At 40.2% G+C, this 22,972-nt stretch overlaps 1 protein-coding gene across 13 annotated transcripts in view; it reads left to right on the forward strand.

The window, feature by feature from the left end:
* Positions 1 to 22,972, forward strand: part of LOC118431189 (activated Cdc42 kinase-like) — a 92,636-nt gene that overhangs the window by 24,247 nt on the left and 45,417 nt on the right. For 6 of the 13 annotated variants that reach the window (XM_035842307.1, XM_035842306.1, XM_035842308.1 and 3 more), the window contains exon 1: positions 20,132 to 20,320. The exons of 2 other annotated variants lie outside the window; for them this stretch is intronic. In XM_035842307.1, the coding sequence (XP_035698200.1) occupies positions 20,272 to 20,320 (49 nt within the window). In that variant the 5' untranslated portion in view covers positions 20,132 to 20,271. Of the gene's footprint in view, positions 1 to 5,970; positions 6,066 to 20,130; positions 20,321 to 22,972 lie in introns of those variants that run through there. 5 more of the 13 variants (XM_035842310.1, XM_035842314.1, XM_035842315.1 and 2 more) reach the window with 2 other exon arrangements.

The raw sequence follows: 22,972 nt of genomic DNA on the forward strand, positions 1-22,972 counted from the left end.
CAGGTGCAGGTTGCCCAGCTCTTGGCTTTACATCACCACTGGAAAGGAAGCTTCCAAGATTGCAATCCCTCACAACATGCCCAAACTAGGGCCGACCCCGGGGATCAAGCCCTGGCCCACAGATCCAGAGAAAAGCTGGAGCAGCGTTCCCGCCAGGTTTCTGAAAATATGCGTCCAAATATTTTGGAGGGGCGTAACGAGCGCCGGAGGCGCGAGACGAGCGCCGCAGGCGCTCTCATTCTAGGGGGGTCCGGGGGCATGCTCCCCCGGGAAAATTTGGATTTTCAAACCCTCTAGAACACAATTTCCTGCAATTTGAGTGGATAATCATGCACTTGGAATTGGATGTCGGTTGCCTCTTTTACTCCCATTTTCAGTTATCGACGACCACCCTCTTCAGTCTTCATCAAAATACGTTATATTAAAAAAGCTATAAGCACAGGGAATCAGCCTTCCGTGATCTGGCCCGAGTTTTATTTGTCCAGACATGTCTATATGAAAATTTTGGATTTTTGATGCTTCGAAACAGAGCTCTAGCTAGTTCGTCAGCCCATGGAAAAATTATGCCAATTTTTTTCCGTCATTGAATAAAAAGATGTCTACCTCGTGCGATCGATGTTGCGCCCTCCCACATCAAATAGTTTTCCGAGACGATAAAATAACGGCGCTGTGTTTTATTTTCTATTTTTCCCGATGATTTTACTCAAATTTTTCGAATCGGTGGGGTTTTACAAGGCCATACCGTCATTTTCCACGAGCGTGCGTTTGTTTCCTGCGACCTCAGGTAACCCCGTTTTCGGCGTGAAATCTTTGGCTGGATTTCTTTTTAAATAGACCAAGAACGTTATACATTACTCGAAGGAGGACGATCTGTTGCCTCTTTGGCAGTGATCTGTGCCGGTGTAGCCTTGAAGCAGTAGCCAGAAAGACGTCCCAACGTGCTGGGCGCTGCGATCGACCGTCCGTCTGGGGAGGGGGGCGTGCCGCGCCATGTGCCACGGAGGCCAACGCTAGTGCACAGCCGACTCGGTCGACGCTTGACAACAATATTGCGGCCCCTTTTCTGCCGCAAATTTTGTCTTTTTGAAACAAAATAAATTTTGTAAATGAGAAATAAAGTGTATAGTTTTGGATTCTTCACTTATTTACCGCGCACCGTTTTTTTTTAACTTGGATAAATGGGGAAACTTTAATAGTAAATTGTTAGCAGCTAGGGAAGAAAGTCAAGTTGCCAGACGACACGGGTGGATACCAACGTCACGTGCGCTAGTACTCGTAACTTTTGTTTTTTTCCCGGTGACCAATGACAGAGTGTAACATTACATTTATCAAATGCTGATTGGTTCTTAAGATGATTGGATTTGGACCTGGTGGCCAATCTTGACTGCTTGACGCCGGCGGCCTGTTGTCAAAGATACCGACTGCCAATCAACTGCCCACAGCGTGAGAACTTTTGTTGAGATGTGCAGCACTCGAGCAGAACAGTTTGTTTGTTCAATACTAGTATTACCCACAAATCTTTAACAAATACGTGAAACTGAGGACAAGTAAGTATCATGTTAATATCAGAATATAAAATCTGTATAAGATTTCTTCGAGTGTTAAAGAATGCTGACTGTCAGATGTATTTCACGGGCTACAAAAAATTAATTTGCGCAACGGACAGCTCAGACTGGCGCGTGGCTGGGTGTGTCGCACATGGGTCCGCTAGTTGTAAAACGTACCCCGCTCCGCCCCATGCCCAGACTACTAGGATGACCGGAAAGTGAAGAATTTGAAGTATAAATTGTAAAGGTAGGATTCCTTCTTATAAAGACAGATTTTTGTAAAGATTCCAGATACATTTTGTACACTGGTGGTACAGGTCAGCTTTTCTTTCAGATTTTTTTATGGACGCATTCAGCCGAGCCGAATGCGTCTTTCCAGAAAAAAATGCGTCCAAAGACGTAAAGACGTATGCCTGGCGGGAACGCTGAGCTGGAGTAAGACTCTGGTGATTTGTTGTGGGAAATTTAAGACTCCACAGAAGGAGTACACAGCCATCAACATTGTCCACATTCCAGCTGGAGGAAAGATACATAATCAAATGTCCATTTGTTGACCCCTGGTCTTCACACACTGCATTTGTCACCTTGGGACAGACTGTCCATCTGGTCTTGAACAACACAACTGACCACTGAAGTGACCAGTGTATGGTTGGGAGGTAGTTCTGAAGTTTCCTTTACTAGAAGCAATTTATTATATGATCTATAGTGCTATACGAATAAATGTAAAGAAAACACAATTATAGCAAACACTCACAAAGTTCATATTCCTCAACTTCATGTTATGTCATGTCCAAGTTCAGATCTTTTTGACAAATCAGGTTAAATTTTTGTTTATCCCAAGCAAACTTCAGTCCTAGGACAGAGAGATTGGAGGCTGGGTCCTTGATACAGCAACAGTGTTATCCTATTACTATTAGATTAAAGAGAACTGTGGCTTCTTGTATACCTGAGTATCTCTGTAGCCTTGCAGTTCTTCAGATGGACAAAAGGGGGCGTATTAGTATTCACTATTTAATAGGTAGAGTACTTCTCTGTCAGAGGCCCTTGTCATTTCAATCTGTCTGTTTTTACCCAATGTCTTTTCACAAAGGGCTTTTGTCTGTTCATGTAATTGCCATGTAATTACCCGATTACCAGCAGTGTTTATGTAGGAGAAAAGTGCTGTTGACATGTAAATGAGGCAGGAAGGTTGGATCTGGCTTCTTCTTGTTTAATTAACACCTCCCATTATATATGGCTTCTTATCTGAGGTCTTACAGACCAATAGAATGATATATTTACAGAAAAAAAAGGGCAATATAATTGTCAAACCTGCAAAAGTGACTAACTCTACATAAGGACCACCTGTCTGTTGTTACCACATTTTGGTGGTCCCAAAGATGATTTTTCCCATTGACTAAATCATTTATTCATTACAAGAATCCTGCCTATTTTATTAATCCCCCAAGTGGTCTTTTTAGGCAGTTTTGACTGGTAAAGATAGTTGTCTGGGCAATGGTCTGTGTATACTAGTCTCTACCAGCCTATCAGAATAGGGGACTTTGATACACCAACTTTAATACACCAGATGACTATGACTGATGATGAGGGGACTTTGGCAAAGTTGGGAATAAAATAGCCTGATTAAATCTCGCTTATAGCAGCCCGCCAGACATCCGCCGGGCCCCCTAGAGCGGGGCGGGGCCAGTTACAGCCCTGGACAGCGGAGTTTGGATTACACAGACTAGGATTAGTAGGAATAAAAGCCTAGTAGGACTCTGTAGTAGGAGTTAATTGGCCAAGGAGTGTTGGTTACTCCCTGGCCATCTAACTCCTCTTGCATGTTTTCTGACATCTTTGACCAGGTATTTCTACCATTTTTCCAGCGACCTGTGGAGCGTGGTAGAGGCTATGGGTGTACTAGTATGTGACCTTTGTGTTGGCATTTTCAGCCAGATTTCTGGAGAAGCCATGCCGGAAAGTGATGTCCCAGATATGCCCATCACTCTACACCATACAGGAAACCAGCTATTGTCTGCTGACCACTATCAAATTATCATTCACAGACAGACTTACAGCACAGGGTACTGGCCTGGCTTCAGCTGAAATTTAAGGGAAATACATTTTCATATAATTTATATTTTTTCAGACCGTTAAAGTTTGGTACCGAGAAGTCAAAGTGAATTACAGTATATGCTAAAACCAGGAGTAGTAAGATGTGTATCAAAGTTCTATGGACAGAAGAATTTAGATGATTGAAATTATTCATGTATCAGTGCTTGCTTGCCACTGCTCCTGTTACTGACTCGATAGATAATAATTATAGGGATTTTAGGTTGAGAAGATGGAATGTACCAAACATTCTAGTATTGTCTCCCACTTGAAGGGAACATCCGGACTGTTTCCCTTGTTCTTTTGTTAACCTGATAGGTGTAGCTATTGTGCTGTAAATCGTCTCTTCTTTTAGAAGACTGTAGTATCAGTGTGAGATTGCAATCTGTCAGAATCACCAATTTTCCTGGTATAGATCAGAGTTTCTGTTGACAGAGACTATCGTGATCAGGATATGAAAGGGATGTGTTGGATGTGATCTCCTATTTATAACTCCTGAGTCAATCTATAGATGTAAAGTCATGTATCAAAGTCAAAAAAGTTCTGACAGTCTTTTAAATGAATATCTTGAAAGCTACAGACTCTGATCATGATCTCTAGAATCCCTGATTGTATCGACAGAGGTCATAAGAAACTGTGCTTGCAGTCTCTATCGACAGAATCTGTCAGATTGCAATCTCTATGCTGACAATTGTGTGTAATGTGTCAAGCAAAGGCTGGGTTGGAGTTGGAGTTGAAGTTGCTATTTCTGGGTGACTTTCAAAAATAGCTGCATGGATGTTTTGATGTACTAAGTTTTAGGCATTCTATTTCTGGACAATGTTGTATACTGTATTTCTTCCCAGAACAATGGACAAAAAGAGACAGGTGTTTTCTTGTGTATATTTTAAGTCCAGGTGACTGCCCATGAGTTCAGGTGTACTTCCTATTGTCAGTCTGTCTGTATTTGGGGTGGAACTCCTAGACATGGTTTGAAGTCTGGCCTAGTATTATGATCTAATCTTAGTAGGTTAATGACAAAAAGTTTTCTTTCTTTCTTAAGTTCTAAGCTATCCAAAAAATACCTGTTTTGTGGTTATACCAGCTATACAGATATACTATATCGTATAGATACAAATACAGATACGGAATCTAGTGTGTTATGCCGATGGGCGGTTATACAGGCTATACAGATACAGGTACAGACTGGTACAGACGTTGATGTGTCACGCCGAAGGGCGGTTATACTGGCTACACAGATACAGATACAGATAGAGTAGATACAGATAGACTAATAGACTGATATAGATTGGTTGCTGGCAATGGGGTTTCTGATACACCCATGAAAACACCAAATGTTTCAGAAGTCTTTGATAATTGCCTTGTCTAGTCCAAAACCCACAGGGTTAATGGATTTCAGATGATGTTTTCATAGCTGTTTCATCTGTCATGCCTGTCATAATATTATCACAACAAACTGCTTCCTACTGATACTACCAGGGAAGTTCTCTACTCCCAAATCATGCTCTAAACTACAACAGACTTTATATTAATGGTGTTTGTTACGTTTTGAGAGCAGTTTTCCAGGCTGGTAGAAAAATTAGCATAAGCAGGATCTGTTGAGATAGTTATCTGCTGGGGTAAGTCTAACCTGTCTGACCCCAGTCATTAGCATCTCCCAAATGTTCCCCTGGGGGCAGAGAGGGGAGGTCTAACAGGGCCACCCTGCTACCAGTCCTACCACCAGCTGATCTACTTTACTACACTACTGTGCACCATACAACTACTAGTACGCCCTGGTTTGGATTCTCAAACAACTGGACGTTCTGATTCACGTACACTGAACTGGACAACACAACCGGACGCCAAGAGGGGGCAGAGAGAGAGAAGGTCTAACAGGGCCACCCTGCTACCAGTCCTACCACCAGCTGATCTACTATACTACACTACTGTACACCATACAACTTGTACGCCCTGGTTTGGATTCTCAAACAACTGGACGTTCTGATTCACGTACACTGAACTGGACAACACAACCGGACGCCAAGAGGGGGCAGAGAGAGAAGGGCTAACAGGGCCACCCTGCTACCTGCACTACCACCAGCTGATGTACTATATACTGTTCACTGGATGTACTACACTACTTCATACAACTACGCCCTACGACTGGATCTTTGTTCAAGGGGCAGATAAGAAGGACCAGACCTACATGTACTACCAGACCTACCACCAACTCATGTAGTCTACTGTACTAATACACTACACCACACCATACAACTACGTGCTGGTTCGGATTCTCTATCAACTGGACGTTCTGATTCGCACGCGCTGTGATCTTTACATCACAACTGGACACACAGAGATCTTGGCTTAGAGTAGAAGTCCAAGCAAGGGACAGTTTAGGAGGAGTTGATACCACAATGGAAATAGAGGAAGACAACACAGAAGGTTGGTTACATTTGTCATGTTTGAGCACACAACTGTTGCTTGTGTTGTGGCATATGCATGTATGATGGAGGGGCCTCTACACTGTGCATAGTTTTCTTGTTGAGGAGGGATTTTAGTGTCAGAATGTTGAATATTTTTGGTCAAAAGTTGGACGTTATGTTGTCATTGTGATATTGTGACATTGTGACAATTGTTATTTCATTTGACCCAAATAGGTTAATCAATAGCTTTGCGTTGATTGTTTTGTGTCACTTAGAATGTACGAGAGTAACTCCATCAAGAATTTCTGAAGAAGAAAATATATAATTTACCATTAAGGTTTTGCCCAACTGCATTAAATTTAAGACAGTCTAACTTGTTCTCACTTCCACATTGAGTATGTAACTGGTATAGTGCCCCCCCCCCTCTTCCATATGACTAGAGCTTCTTGTATATATATATATATATATATATATATATATATATATATATAGTGGAATATTCATTATAATTTGTTTATCTTTGGTGATTTGGTTGTATTTATTTTCTTTGTCTGTCTGTCTAGACACATAACAAGGACGACTTAAAACTCATCAGTTGCTAATAGACTTCTGTTGCTGTTTATTAGCTTGCATGTTGTATGACCCATCCATGCTGCAGGGTGTGACTTGAACAGTGTAATGACCATGAGTGATTAGTTCCAATGTCAGGCATGACAACGTTGGACAGGGTCCAGGAGACTGACAGGAATGCTGCAAATTACTGTTTTGACTGCACAAAGAAGTAACTCTAGATTTGGTATCACTCTTGGTATAATAGTAATATCATGATTGTACATTTTTGTTTTTTCGAACCTTTGTTTATTCATGAAGGTTCAAATTTGGTCTGCAGGATGCTTTTCATTGAGGTCATGAGGGAAGATCCAGGGGTCAGACAAAGTAGATACAGTTTACATCATTTAAAGTCCCAGTGAGGCTTTTAAGTCTATGTACACAATTTTACATACATAGTACAAAATTTACCCATATGTAGTCCAAATCTCCCAATATGTAATGTATTGTGGTGTGGATATGTTAAATATAACTATATAATTTATTAGATGTACGTGTCAGCAGTGTTACAAATAATAGCAAAATTACAAGGTAACATCTTTGCTTGTATTGCATAGTATTACCTGGTAATTAACTGCCTCATGGCATAACACAACAGGTTTGTACTGAACAGTACAAGCTGTATAGGATCTGTACAGATTTAATCAATCCACGCATACTGAGAAAGAGCCCTACTCTTCTTGATAAGTGTGGTAAGTTCCTTTCCCTGTTCAAGGTGTGGCTGTCTGCAAACAAGGGACCTCCGTATAATGTGCTAAATGTATGTACCTTAATAATGTGAATTTGGGGCATGTCAGAGGACTCTAACCCAGGATCTCTGGATTCTGTGCCAACCACCTAACATTAGCATTATGCCACAGTGCTAAATAAAACATTGTACCCTAAAGAACACCATGTGAAAAAACGGATTTATGATTTTGAGGCTTTTTCAAGAACCTTGAATACTTGATATCTGAAGTGTACATACCTCGTGGATTACTAATGCTACAGTGTTTGTGGACATTTATCTTCTCACAATCTCAGGGCTCGAAATTCATTTTGGGGATTAGGTGCACTGGTGCACCCAGCTTAAAAAATTTGGTGCACCAAAAAATTTTTGGGTGCACAACTTAAATTTAAGTAGAATGTCAGAAAAACCTAATAACAAAACTTAGTTAAAAGTTTTCAAACTCTTAAACAACCACCATGACAGACATTTTATTATCTTTCTAATACTTAGATGTCAAGAATATGATGTATACTAGTATGCTTGATATCTTTACATACGTAAACCTAATAAAATATTTGGGTGCACCCTGTGCACCCATTGAAAAAAATTGGGTACACAGTTTCAATTTTGGGTGCACCTGGGTGCACATGCACCCAGTATTTCGAGCCCTGCTTCTGGAAGGATGAAAGGATGCCTACACAGTGTTTGTAGTAAATCTGTTTCAATTTGCTGTATTTCTATGTGGCAGCCTTAGATATCGGGCAGAATGATGGGAGTTTAAGTTATTAGGGTTTCAGTAGGATACCAAATTCAGTTTCTTGAGTTTTGGAATAACACAATATTGATAGTGAATGTCAACAAATGGTACAATATATACTTACTTTGAGACTGTATGTCTGGGCACTTGTACATGTATAGGCTTTTGCCGACACGTACTACGGATAGCTACTGCAAGTCACATAAAAACATACCAAAGTTGCTATAACCCAGCTAATTCTGTGATAATGTAGGGACTGAGACATTCGTACTTTGAACCAACCCTCTCGCTGGCCACTGGTGGACATGTTGCAGAGCCTGTTCCTTAGCAACCGCTCCTCTTACTTGGAGTTTCCTTAGCAACAGCTCTTCTAACTTGGAGACGTCTCCTGACCAGTTGGGTGGGCTCTAAGGATTTAGGACAACCTTACAACTCTAGGTACCATCAATCTGTAGTACAGGGTCTATTTATAGCCTAGAGGTTTGTAAGCTTAGCTTTTATGTTATAAACATACAGTTACGACCCATAGATTAGGGTACTTCGATGAAGGTTACTAATAGACACATTCTGGTAATAAGATACACCAAAAAGCAGTTACTCAAGACAAGTAACTGGATATGATTTTGGAAAAGGTCATAGATTAAGGTGTTGAAATATTTGTTTATCCCTCAGACTATTTTAGACTATTAGAGTGATCGTCGTTGAAATTAAGAGTTGTAGGAGCATCCTCATTAGATAATTTTAAACAATTGCTTACAGGTAGATGTGCAAAAGTTAGGTATGACAGGTCGTTCGTTTGCTGTATTATAACCAGCTATATACTGCCATGAGAAGCTGGTGTGTTACGCTGAAGGGCATTTATACCTGATATATGGATACAGAAGCTGGTGGTACGCCAAAGGGTGGTTATAGCATATACGTATATAAATATATACTGATGTAGAAGTTGTTATGCCGAAGGGTGGTTATACTAGATGATATACAGTCAGATAAAGAGGCTGAATGTGTTACTAAAAATGTTGTTTTTCCCTTGCTAGTAGAAAACAGTTCGACAAACTCTTTATCTTGGAATGTTTGCGATTATTTTAATTTTTTCTCCACTGCAAAATCTTTTTCTTGCGTGTAATAAATATGCATTTTCTTGAACTGCAAACTTGAAACACCACAATATTAAGTCCTCCCTTGAATAACCTGCATCATCATCAGTCACTGGGTTCTGCATCTATAGTCTGGAAAGCCCTATAGCTGCATTCAGTCTGTCTTCATCCTTTTCAATTGTGCTTTGCATCCTGCAAGCTTCCTTAGCTCCTGGAGTTTCTTTGCTGTTGTAGAATAACCTGCATAGCTAGCTTTAAAGCTATCTAGCGAAGATGTCCCTACTGTGCTTGGTGAAAATTTGTCAATGGACAGTAATACATTTTGTTGTAAGTGCCAGCTTTGAGAAATAGACAGGATGTGGCCTTCACTTGCAGGGCTCGAAATACTGGGTGCATGTGCACCCAGGTGTACCCAAAATTGGAGCTGTGCACCCAATTATTTCTGCATTTCTGTATTTCTCTATATTTTCTTACGTTTATGTATGTAAAGATATCAAAGTATACTCGTATACATCATATTCTAGACATCTAAGTGTTAGAAAGATAATAAAGATGTCTGTCATGGTACTTGTTTGAGAATTTGATAGCTTGTAACTACGTTTTATTATTAGGTTTTTCTGACATTCTACTTAAGTTCAATTGGTGCACCCAAAAATATTTTGGTGCGCCCAATTTTTTTTTACCTGGGTGCACCTGTGCACCTTATCCCAAAAATGAATTTCGAGCCCTGACTTGACAAGTCCCTATCCTTCCCCCATAGTGAGGTCATTGCCCCCAGCACACAGACAGGATCCTCAGGTCCTGAACCTGACACTATCTCCTGCTGTCATCTGCCCTGCTCTAACTCAGCATACAAACAGTGGGCATCAGTTTTCCTCCTGTTTTCCCTCCCAGTAAGACATGGGGGTAAATATTGTACCTTTCATGGCTCCACTGGTCTTGTTGTCTGGTCCTTGGGAGTGGTTTATCATCATTGTAATGTCAACAGGTATAGCTTTTTTGAATTTGAACAGGTAAACGTGTCAAATTAGCATGGAAGGTGCAGATATACATGTATCATGCAAGTTATAAGGGCATTGATTTACTTTGTTGGAACTCATACTGTACCATCTGTAGTCTGTGTAACGCAAACTCCGCTATCCGGAGCCTGAAGCCTCCTCCCCGCGGTTGGCAATTAAATCAGCGCAATTAAAGAAGCGCAATTAAATCAGGCTATACCATCTTTAGCCTGATTAACAGTCGCTTATAGCAGCCCGCCCAACATCAGGAGGGGCCAGTTACAGCTCAAGAGAGCAGACTTTGTTTCACACAGACTAAATATACCATCTTAAGATGGAAAGATTTGAAGGTTGCGCTGCAAATCCATAGCAAACTGCAAGGCGGCCCCAAAGCTATCCCTCCATTTTGTAATAGAGAAGTGCAATTGAAATTCCATGTGGAACACGTTTAAAGGAAGTGTCTTCCCAACCCACATTTTAAATGAAAAGGTCATGATTCCTGTAAATATAAATCACGAACATCTATCCATAATGGGCAGTTTTAGGCCAACTCTGGCCAACTCTTCCCTACATCCAGGCCAATATGACAAAAATGACATAAAAAGTATGTTATCTATGTCCAATATTTATAAAAGTAGAGAAAGAGCCAGAAATATTGAAACATTTTAGACACTGTAAGAAAAAGGACACAAACGTTGTTATGTAGAGTATAAAAAGAAATAAACTTCTTAAGCCTTGACATAATTATTGACTTACTTTCAATATGAGTCCCGGCAAATCCAAAACAAACTGCAAGGTGGCCCAAAATCTATCCCTCCATTTTGTAATAGAGAGGTGCAATAGAGAAATTCCATGTGGAACACGTTCAAAGAAAGTATCTTCCCAACCCACATTTTAAATGAAAAGGTCATGATTCCTGTAGACATAAATCACGAAGATCTATCCATAATGGGCAGTTTTAGGCCAACTCTGGCCAACTCTTCCCTACATCCAGGCCAATATGACAAAAATGACATAAAAGTATGTTATCTATGTCCAATATTTATAAACATGCAGACATTGCTGTGAAGGGACAAAGTGAAATCAGCAAATTTTGGCAGTTTTTAGGACAGCTGTTTTGTTGCAAGGTTTGGGAGTGATATGAAACATACTGACCATCTTTGTCAACAGCTTCATGCAAGGGTTCCTCTATATATAATGGTTAATGAGACCCTGTTAATTTACTCAGTTGATACTTTGTCATTCAGTATTCTCTCGTACAGTAGAGAAAGAGCCAGAAAAATTGAAGCATTTTAGACACTGTAACTTACAGTGTAAGAAAAAGGGCACAAAAGTTGTTGTTCTTATTTAGATTATAAAAGAAATTACTGTTTTAAGCTAGAAATCATGTATAGACTTACTCTATAATGTATAGACTTACTTTCAATGAGTTTAAGTCCCGGCTGTGTCACTCACCCAACATGGTTGCTACTGGAAAGGGTTGCAGTCCTAAGTCCTTGGTCACCAGTTCATTGTACTTATCAAAAAGAGCTAGGGAAATCTACCTTGTACAAATCAACTGTTCATAGTGTCCGTCTTGTCTGTCACAACCAGTGGAAGAATAGCTCATCAGTGAGCAATTGGCAGGGTGTTCGATTCATAGGCCAGAGGTTCTGGGTTCGAATCCATTGATGTGCCACTGATCTTGTGCCCTTGCCGCACATGGGGCAATCACTGTCGTATTGACGTCACCTGAGTTAACACTCGTCGAAAGGCACTGCTGCCTATTGTAAGCTTCCCACAATTCAGCTCCTGGCTGCAGAGAGAGAGTAGGTCGGCCCACCCAAAAACCCAACAATAATCTACATACTTTCACTGGTTTTGCTATAGTCTAATCTCCCAACAACAATGTGCTGTAGGCTGTAGTCTAATCTCCCAACAACAATGTGCTGTAGGCTGTAGTCTAATCTCCCAACAACAATGTGTGTATATCTACAACCAGGTTCACCTAGGAAGGATAATATGTCTGAGTTATGTTTCTGTTGTTTCCGAGGTGATCCTGCCCTGAAATGTTACTCCACAGGACAGGTCTGTACAGTTATCCACCTGATATAACAAATAGTGCTGTCCTTCCACAGGGGGAGTTTTCAGCACCTGGGGCAGGGCTACTGTATATTTGTGTTGCAGGGACCACCGTGTTATGGTTTAGTTGGAGGACCTCAATATTAGCTTGTGGTTAGTGAAGGATATGTACAGGGTATTAGTGAGAAGATTTCAAGTTTTGTGTACGTTTGTGTGTGTGTGTTTGTGTATGTATTTGTGAGTGCGTAAGTTTGTGTGTGAGTGTGTGCGCACGTGTGTTAGTGTGTGTGTGTGAACGTGTGTGTGTGTGTGTGTGTGCACATGTGTGTGTGTGTGTGTGTGTTTGTGAGTGCGTAAGTTTGTGTGTGTGTGCATGTACGTGCATGCGAGTGTGTGCAAGTGTTCTGAGGGTGTGTATCAAGTTTTATCTTGCAGGATGAAAAACCAAAACACAGACTTTTCTTTCATTGCTTTAAGTGTAAGGATAGAAGTAAGGATGATGCCATCTTAGTTTTATTGTCATATAGATGCAAATAAGTAAATGTTATTGTGTGTTATTGTGCAAATAAATTAATGTTAAGTGCATAAATCAGAGGGTTGTATCCAATGCCTGTACCAGTGCCTTTATCCATTGTAGATACACACACGCTGTACTGAGACATGGTAACCAGACCATCTAAGTGAAATGTAAGGAATCCTCCCATCTTTCCACAGGAGTACCCAACATTTCCAAACAGAGTTCTTGTGTTTCTGACACCGTGTTTAGCTAATCAGTTTCACTGTTAGTTTGCTAAACCTACCCAAGGTGGTTTATCTTGAGGCTGGCAGGGACTTCCTGGTCTGGTCAGTCCTGGTGGTAAGAGAGAAATTCCTGGTGTTTTATGGGGGAACACAAAGGTACAGGTTCAAGTACAACAGAAGTTGTTTTTATTGCAAACCCCATTTGCCAGCATTTTTTGTGCAATTATCTGGGTGGTACAATAATTAAAGTTATACCAGGTACAGGTTCATGTTTGCATGTAAGTAAAAAAAAGCCTAAACTTAAAATTCTGTTTACTTTTTGGTACATCAAAAATTTGGACTCTCAAGAAGCTCAAATCATCCTTCAGGTTGATTTCATTGAGGTCATGAGGGACGAGGTAAGGGTCAGGCAGACAATATAGAACAAAGAAAGATACAAATTACATCAGTCTAAGTCCTAATAAATCTATACACACTTTGGAAGACAATGGTCAAGGTCGATTTTTGGCCCACTGGCATATGACCTTGGTACTGAAGCAAATTTTTGTGTACATCTTTTGGCCTGGACACAATATGGTCATGAAGTTTGATGAAGTTAATTTTCGGCCCCCTTGCAGCTTGCAATGGTTTTTCATAGGATGTATGTTCCAAGGACAGTTCATTGACCATTTTCTGCCAGAATGTTTGATGCTCTCCAGTGTTAGTGTTAGATTATGAAGTCACAACTTCTCTCAGTATAAAAGTCTAGGTTGTAAGGATGAGTATCACCTGTCATACTCTCCCAGTCTGCTTCTGATTAGTTCTTAGTCTTCCTATCTCCTTGGTATGCTGCAGTTCAAGTGTGTGACCTGTCTTCCTGATGAGAAGCCAAGCACTACCGTAGTAAACAAAAGACATACTTTTCTGTTGCATGTGCAAGATTTTATCCCAAGCCATTTTTCTGAGAGTCGATTATATATTATATATAAATAAGTATTATTCTGGATACTAGTCAAATTGCTAGTCTACCTTTACCTGTGCTGTAGAATTATTTATTTGCCTTGGGATTAATTTTGGGTTAGAACTGGAAAGGAGCTTTTTGAAGTGTTTTAAGTTTGAGGTTGAACCTGTACTGTGGTAATGGAATAGAAAGGCATTTTTGCGGTTTCTTGAACTTGCAGTTGAGAGGTCACTGGGAAAAAACAATCTCTGAAAACATTTCAAGATGTGTATGTACCATTTAAAGAACGCTATGGGGATAGATGTCTGGAGGGAGAGAGTGGACCTGGTGATGGCAACTGGCCCGTGATGATGATGATGATGATGATATACTATTACTGAAAGTATGTGTCCAGCTCCTATATTACAATATATATATAGTTTTATTGCACAACAATTGTACGGGGTACAAAGTATGGCATCTACATAACTACAGTTCTATAACTTAACGCTTATCTAACTAATATAGAAGTTGTAGTATGGGATAAGTTTCTTACAGTTATTGGAGGCTTTTACTGTTTTAGAATCATTGGAGGAATTTCTAATACATAAGTGTCCTCCATCCTTGTGTGATTTGTAGTGGTAGGTCAATGCTTTCAGTTACTACCCAATCTAAAGAAGTTGAACCTTTGTGAAATATGCTCGCCTCTCAGGCGATATTAGAATTGTGCGACCTTCTGATCAATGATCGAAGGTTGTTGAGTACTCTCACCTCTCAAATAAACGTACCGGTACGTTTATTTTTTTCCGCCTCAGAATCCACCCGGTACGTCCTTATTTTAGACGGTACGTTTATTTTTTTTTCAAATTTGGGCTTTTTTGACTAACCAGGGAACTCACAAATATTGAAAGTTGGAATTTTCTGCCCATATTTCCGCAGTATTTTTGCTCAAAATTCACTAAATCTATCTAAAAAGTATCATTTTCCCCACGTAAATCTGTTGTTTACATTGTTGAAAGTTGCCGACAGTCAGCAGTGGCGCGTGCGACCAACGCCCCCTGAAGGGCGGAGTTTTCTTGAGAGAAGCAGCTTGAGAGCTTTTCCGGCAAAAGTCTCAAATTACCCACTAGCTTGATTTCACATTAACCGGCAAGTAAATTTAGAAGTGTGCAACTAATCTTGGACAAGTAAAAAAAAATCCAATAAAGATATGGAAAGGTTTCAAGTGTGTTCTCTTCAAATTTCCGATGTATTTTATCTCTGTTTACATTGTTTGAGGCCGGCAGTGATGCCAGCCCATGTAGACCTCTCCGAAATGGAACACGCCTCCAAGGGGGCGGAGTTAAATAACTCAAGCTTTGTGAGCCAGTGCCGCCTGTGATCATGGAGCTGGGAAGTCTACTAGGGTTGTGCCGTTGGCATGGGAACCATCACAACATTTCTGTTAGATGTCGCATTCTCAGCTATATGTCGATCTTTCCCTGGTAACTTCTACACTAAAATGTATTTCTTTTTACCAACTTGCAGGTAAAGTTGTGGATAGAGAAAAAATTCTAGTTTATGCTGCTTGTGAAGTTGTAAAACTAAAAGATTATCCTTGCTCCAACAGAGTTCTCAGGTCTCTCATGCATGTAACACTTTTGGGGGAGTGGCTACAGTGCTGAGTCTATGATCGAAACATTTGGGGAAGTTGTGTTTATTTTGGTTACTACTCCGTAACCTTTTCTAAAGATAAACATGGCCAAATAACAATTTACTATTGTCTCTAAGTTTCCACTCAGTATTTTGAAATACAATATTACAAAATACCCTTTTGTATTTCTATAAACATCGAATCTTTTTCTAACTTGAAATGTGTTCTTTCCCTGCATTCAAGTGAACTGTTCCCCTAGATAATAGATGAAGTACAATGAATGGCATGAATGAAAGAGCTCTAACTTGTAGGAATTACACTGGGGATTGCTCTGGAAGGCTGTGAAACTGTTAGAGCTGTCCAGCTTTCTTTCTGAACTGGGGGTTATTTATTTTACAAACATGTACATGTAGTCATGCATAGTCATGTTTGCCAAAAATAATTTTTGCCATAAGTGTTTTTACAATGTCCAATTAGTTTATTATTTACTTACTACAAATTTTTAAGATGTAAAGGTAAATCTTAAAGATATGAGCTGACAAGTTGCCCAAAATACACCAAAAACCATTGGTACTCAGGCATAAATAAGTAAAAAGAACCTACCTGATCATCTTCTCTTGGACAGAAGTAGTATGGACACAGTTTACATGTCAATTTGGTATTTTTCCGGGGGGTACTTTTATTCCAGGGGGTACTTTTATTAGATTTTGAAGATTTGTCCGGGGGGTACTTTTATTCCAGGGGGTACTTCTATTTGAGAGGTGAGTAGTGTGACGTTGGCTTGAGGAAAATCTGCCGAATCTTGGTTAAACAGGAAGTTACGTCTTAGACTGTCAGTTCTACAGTCAGGAGGATGTTTCTTTTCAACATAAGACTGTAATATTTGTTGCACTGTCCTTGCTACAATGTCCAGTCAATGTAAATCTTGACGTATCCTGTTTACAATGTGACTACGCAAACAATTGTTTGAACCTTTCCTATGAATTTCTTGGAGTGAGTCCCTATCCTCCTATAAACCATTAGCACAGTAGAGGAGATAGCCTTTCCTATAGACATGTTTCTTCAAATAGATAAACATCCTGGATGAAAACATACAAATTAATGGCTATGATACTTTAAGTTGAAGACACTAAGTTGGATTGTCACCAAGAATAACCCTTGGAAGGATCGTTCTTGACCTTCTTAAGTTGTTTACCACAAAGTCCTTGGAAACAGAAATACCACATCGTAGGTACCGGAAATACACAGACTTTAATAAGTTTAATTTACAAAAAATTATTACTTCAGGAAAAGAGTTTCGTGTGCTGTACTTACTAGTCTAGTAGATACTTGTGATAACAGAATACAACATTTCCTGCTGGCACACAAAAAGGTGATCGCGTGGCACTGCTGTAGCTTGTTTGGCTCAGGACCGAGAGTTCTCGAGTTCGAATCCTGCCTTGTCACCGATCTTGTGCCCTTGGGAAAGGTACTTAACACATCTGTCCTCATTCCACTCAGGTAAAAATGAGTTGTAACCCATAACAAGCTTTGGCTAGGGATGTCCCTTGGATTGGACGTTAGATAGAGGTCCCATGTTTTGGGAGAGCCCTCCTTTAAAGCACCCACCACACATTTTGAAAAAGATACGTCACATTTTTCGTGATGTCACGAGTGGTTACCATGAACATAAAACCATCGCAAATATGTCAAGACTCAAAGTAAAACTTCTAAACTGCTGACTTCCACCTTTTCTATTTTTGGCATTGTCCTTGAATGCTTAGTTCCAAAAATTCCAAAGTCTGCGCTAAATTGGACGACTTCAGTGTCGTTAGAAAATCTGGTTCAGCTAAATTTTGCATACTTGAGGTTGTGTGTGCGAAGTTGGTGTCCGTTGGGTAATCATGACAATTGGGCAGGTCTATTTCTCTTTCTCCAAAAATGATCAAAGTGATGGTTGTTGTCCCAAAGGTCCTCTTTTACCATTTACAAACCGTTTGCCTTTGGTGAGGAGTACTCCAGCTGAACTGTTCCATCTGGCCTCTTGTTGCTAACAAGCTGCTATTAATGTCAACAAGGATGAAGCTTAGGCCCAATCTAGACACAGTTTTACCGATATCTGTGGAGATGTCGGGAGGGATCTGGAACGTTGGCTGCGGGACACCCGTGGAGCTTGCAGTCATAAACAGCTATATAGCCTAATGAGCCCTCTCGAAGTGGGGACGCATCTACACGCACGCAGAAGTTGTCGGGGACCCCTGCTAAGCTATCGGGGACCCCTGCTAAGCTATCGTATGAATGGTCCGGATCTTTCGGGAGAAATTATCCCGATATCTTTATGGCGATATTGCAGTTCCATCTAGACGCTGAAAAAAAGCTGTCGGCGAGAGGTTGTTGGCTCGCCGATATCGGGAAAAACTGTGTCTAGATCGTGCCTTGGCAAGGTCCTAAGACTGTATCCAGATACATAAATCAAGTTTGAAGGCATGTGTTGGTCGTTTCATGAACAAGCCATAATGATAATGCACATCCAAATTCTGAGAAAAGATTTCAAATGCAACAGCTAACTAGGGTTGTCTTGGACAAAACACACAAAATCTGGAAGTTCTGCTGCAGTTCCAAGGAAAACCATCAGGAGACCCATAATTGACCTTGACGTCTTCCCAAAACCTACCCATATATCAAATATCACAATCCAACCGGAGGATTATAACTTACATAAGGTATGCTGTGCAAAGATATGAAAACACACATGCATATACTTATAATTTATGTATCTCCATTTTTCATGAAGGTAATAATGCATCATGAAATATTTAGCCTCGAAAATTGTAAAGCAATCAAAGCAATAAAAATTAAAATAAACTGTTACTACAGTGAGATTCCACATAGATTTGCATGTGTCTATAAAACTACTCATAAAATACAAAACATGTACATATGTCATTGAACAAAAATGTGCCTGTCATAAGTATGGAGTTATCTAGTAAGTGCAATGATATTTCCAAAGAATTACAGTCAACTGGGATCAGTGAATCGGGTTGGGATCATTCAAACCAGAATTTGTGAATCTGGACCAATCCTGGTATAAAAAGGGTTTTAAGTGTTGTTCTCATAAGTTATTATTGAAACCTGGTCTTCATCATCCTGGCTTGCCCAGACTGGAAATGAGAGATCCAACCTTAATACAGGTGGGATTGTATCTAGTCTGGCATATCGGGTACAAGATATTTGCCGGCAGGACGGATTAAACATAATCCTGTTAGAACCTTAAAGTGTTATGAAGTCTAGAGCAGCATGTTTTTTGTTATTCAACCTGTAAACATAGCTAGTCTACATAATGAAATTCCATACTTTAGCCACCTGTCATTTTGCTATTTTTACCTCCTAAAATACTTCTCTCATGTCCATGTTCAAAACCAATTCTTCTGTCATATATCCAAGTGTACATAATAAATAATAGATGCGACGTAGGAGGGTGTAGATAGTGTTACTAGTGACAGGGGACTGAAGGGTGGTGTTCTGTTTACAATCCTCTTATGATGACTCTACCTGGTAATGCCTTTCTCTGATTGATGTATGTGCATTATGTATAATGTCAATTTCCATAATTCCACGGGGTACCTTTAGAATGGGGTGGGGTGTACCAACTGGTTGTAACTCAACTGGTAGCAGCCTTACAATTGAGCTGCTGGTTAACTAGGAGACCCTGGTTTAATCCAGGGAAGGGCTGTGTTTCAGGAGGGATGGAAAATGGGGTCCCTTGTTTGAGGAGGTGCCATGAGCATGTTAAATGGGATGGGGTATCAGCCTATACCTGTAAAAGTATGCCCTGCTACTGAAACAGAAAAACAGAAAAATAACCATGTGCTAGTAGTATCTGAATGAATAAATTGGTATTAGGTCAAAGATGTTTTTTATACACTTTATTTTAGTTTTGAGTTAACAAAAGATATTACGAACAACAAAACACTGATCGTTGCTTAGTCAAATGTATCATTATTTGCTACATGTATGTTGTTACTAGAAAGGTACATAAATTCTTATTAGCTCTTGTTTAGAGCCTTTGACACAATTTCATTGTGTGACAGAAAAGATTATAACTTGTAGCATTGATACTTTGATCTACTGTGCATGTGGGACTAATAAGTGTAAAATTTTGCTATTCATGGTTTAATTTTCACTGTTCGTTTGTTCGGTTTCCCTATAACCTCCTTGCTATGACAGAAAAAAATTGTAGCAATTTACATTTGTTAGTGTGTGTCCCAGTTGATAGAAATAGATCTATTCTCTGATTGCCCAATCTTCTGGAGGTAATAAACATGTTGATGGAACATCAAATTATTCAAAGGCCGTCATTGCTTGCTGCTTGCCACTGCACTGCAATGAAGACAAAATACAAACCACCATGCCCTTGGTATAGTCTAACACCCCTGCAAGTGCAGTGGTATCTTCTCAAGCCTTTTCGTGAGCTGTGATTGGCTGGGGAGTAATACATACTGTCCACTGATTGGTTAATCTACCTCTTTATCAAACACCTTCTATCAAGGCTGGAGATATAAAGGTCTCCTGTAGGGAAGTCTGAATGTTTGGATGGATATCACCCCCTGACAGCTATGTTTGCAGTTGGAGTGTGTACCCGTTTCTGAACTGGACCCGTCCCAGACCCTTTCTGCTCTTGTTTTTCTGAGGCTACGCGGATAAATACCAAGGGTATTCGCCATGCTGCGTTCAAATAGCATCCGAAGGATATCCCTGGCAAGTTTGGGCGGTAAGATATACATATTTTCTTTCAGTATTCAATGGTCGGTTTGTTGATCAGTTTCTACTTCTGTAATGGGTTGAAGCTAAAAGTAGCATGTCTTCTTGTTCGTCCGTCGGCAGCAACCAGTTTCTAGTTCTGTAACGGGATGAATCTAAAAGTAGCTTGTGCTGTGTACATGGCCCAAATGCTTTTCTCAGGATTCTTAGAATGTTTCATCTTTTCTTCTACGTGCTCGTCTTTTGTCAGAGCATGCACATCCTTCATTTGAAATTACTACCTAGTGTGTATCAGACACAGGAGGTGGCGTCAGGTCAGAAACGGGGCTTCACTGTTCTCACCAGGATTTTTTCACAGAATAGGGGCATCTTATTCTTAGTGCAGCAAAGCCACATGGTAAGCAATTCAGGTGTGAGCCTGTTGGGGTATGTGGGAATCTTTTGAAATTACTACGTAGTGTAGAAGGCACAGAAGGGTGCCGTTAGCCGGCTAGGTCAGAAACGGGGCTTGCACTAGCCTTCAGGGGTTCCAGTACAGTAAATGTGCAGACTTGGGACTTGTAGCCTTCAGGGGTTCCAGTACAGTCCCTGACGCTGCTTTGCTTGCCAACTGTGTGTAGGATTTCCGGCAAGTAGCCGTACAGGAAACCCCCGGACACATCTACATCCCAGCAACAGATCTGGGCTGGATTCCTCCCATGTTGGGGGATAAGCCGCCCGGCTACCTGCACTGATGTACCGTAGATCTCAAAACGTTTGCAGAGATTTCCTTCTCATTGTTTTTGCACCACGTATACACAGTGATACCGTTTGCTTTTTTCTTATTCATGGTGGAGCATCAGTGATAATTTTGTGAATAGGATAATGTTGCAAAAGAAACGTGCCCTGCTACCTGCACTGATATACTTGAAATCTGAAAACATTTGCAGAGATTTTCCTCTCATTTTTTTTGCGCCACATATATGAAATTGATATCGTTTGCTATTTTCTTATTATTGGTTGAGCATCACGGATAATTTTGTGAGTAATTGCAAAAGAAAAGTGTTGAGATTTACCTTGGTCACATTTCCATTGTGGTGTGTATGCCTTTCCGATGTATTACTATTACTACTGTACTACTGCAGAATTGTTGCAACCAGGAATTTTAGATACCACAGAAACCTCCTTTTCTCCTCTTATTCCGAAATGAAACTGTAGCAGACATAACTGAATCTACTGTAGCTGAAGTGTTGCTGGTACACATGAGGCTAGGGCTTAAGCAGCATGAGGTGTTATCTTGAATATGGCATTTTTAGGTCAGCCGCAGACATTGAGGCCATGGATCTATGGAGTAGTGTGTACCCTGATCTTCATGGTGACATCACGTATCTAATTTGACCTCCCAGAGCTCAGTTACAAGATTCTTGTTCAGATAATTTGGTCTGATGAATTATAATGTAATTGGAGTTAGACCATAATTTAGGATAGATATTTCTGTTTATAAAGTGTGTAATCATATCTGCAATGTTGTTATTGTAGTAAGTTGGTGAGAAATAGCTGAATTTTACTGAGAATTCTTTTGTCGTTTTGTTCTTTTGTTCATCCTGAAAATTAGACATGTTCAACGGTGGAATACACCAAAAGGTGTCCTTGTGGCGGAGGAATTTTTTTTCTGAATCGTTGTCGTGCTCACAGCAGTGGTAGCTGGAGGAATTTTCTTCCCACTACCCTAAGCATGTAGAGTGGCTTCCTCTATTTACTTGTCCCTTCATTCCTGTATACAACAATACTATCTTGTATTGATATTACAGTCAGGTCCCATAACACACTGATTACCAGTGTGCCAAAATGATGGAAAGCATGGTTCTGTTTATATCGTGCTAATTATAGTATCTGTCAAGTACACACATTGTAGTAGTGGGATGCCATTTGCATGAAGAGATTCGTGCCACACCTTAATGGTAAAGAGATAATGTCCCGTGGGACAAAATTTTGCAGTGTTTTACATGCAAGTATGCTACATTTTTAAGCATCGACTTTCTAAAAATTTTGGAATAAATTATAGAGATTGGTAAAAGGAAGCGAGCAGGTAAATCCCTTTGCAAATTTAAGGCAACAACAATTCGACTGGAAAAATTTATGGACAATCATAGACATCAATAAAACAGAAGGCTTGGATGAAAACTTGCACCTGACTCTGTTCACTCCCTAAGACTATATCATATGTGAACAAATGTCAGACTTTTCCCTCTGAAGTTCTGTTTTCATACTGATAGTCCATTATCTAGCATTATTCTTTTAGGATCTGAAAACCAAGAAGTTAAATTGATGTGGCGTAAGTGAAGTGAAATGTGTTGAGTCAGCAGTCAGTGTAGATATGATGTAGCAGCTTGTATGTAGAACAGAAATTGATTGAGAGAGTGTTGTCTAAAGCCTGTCAGCTTATGTCAGTGGAATCTTATCATAGCATGTGTACCGCCTGTGTTATTCTGGAGAAGTGAGTGAGTGCCCCAGATATGATAAGACAAGCCCCTGTCATGGACAGGAGACATGCATGCACTGATAGTTAGCAGGGCTGAGAGAGGAGGCAATAAGTGCTTTACTGTCATATGATGTTTTTCATGTCATAATATATATATAATTGGGCTTCAAGGTGAATGGATGGATGGAGGAATGTAGGGAT

Source organism: Branchiostoma floridae, chromosome 14, assembly GCF_000003815.2.
Source record: "Branchiostoma floridae strain S238N-H82 chromosome 14, Bfl_VNyyK, whole genome shotgun sequence".
NCBI classification, from domain to species: Eukaryota; Metazoa; Chordata; class Leptocardii; order Amphioxiformes; family Branchiostomatidae; genus Branchiostoma; species Branchiostoma floridae.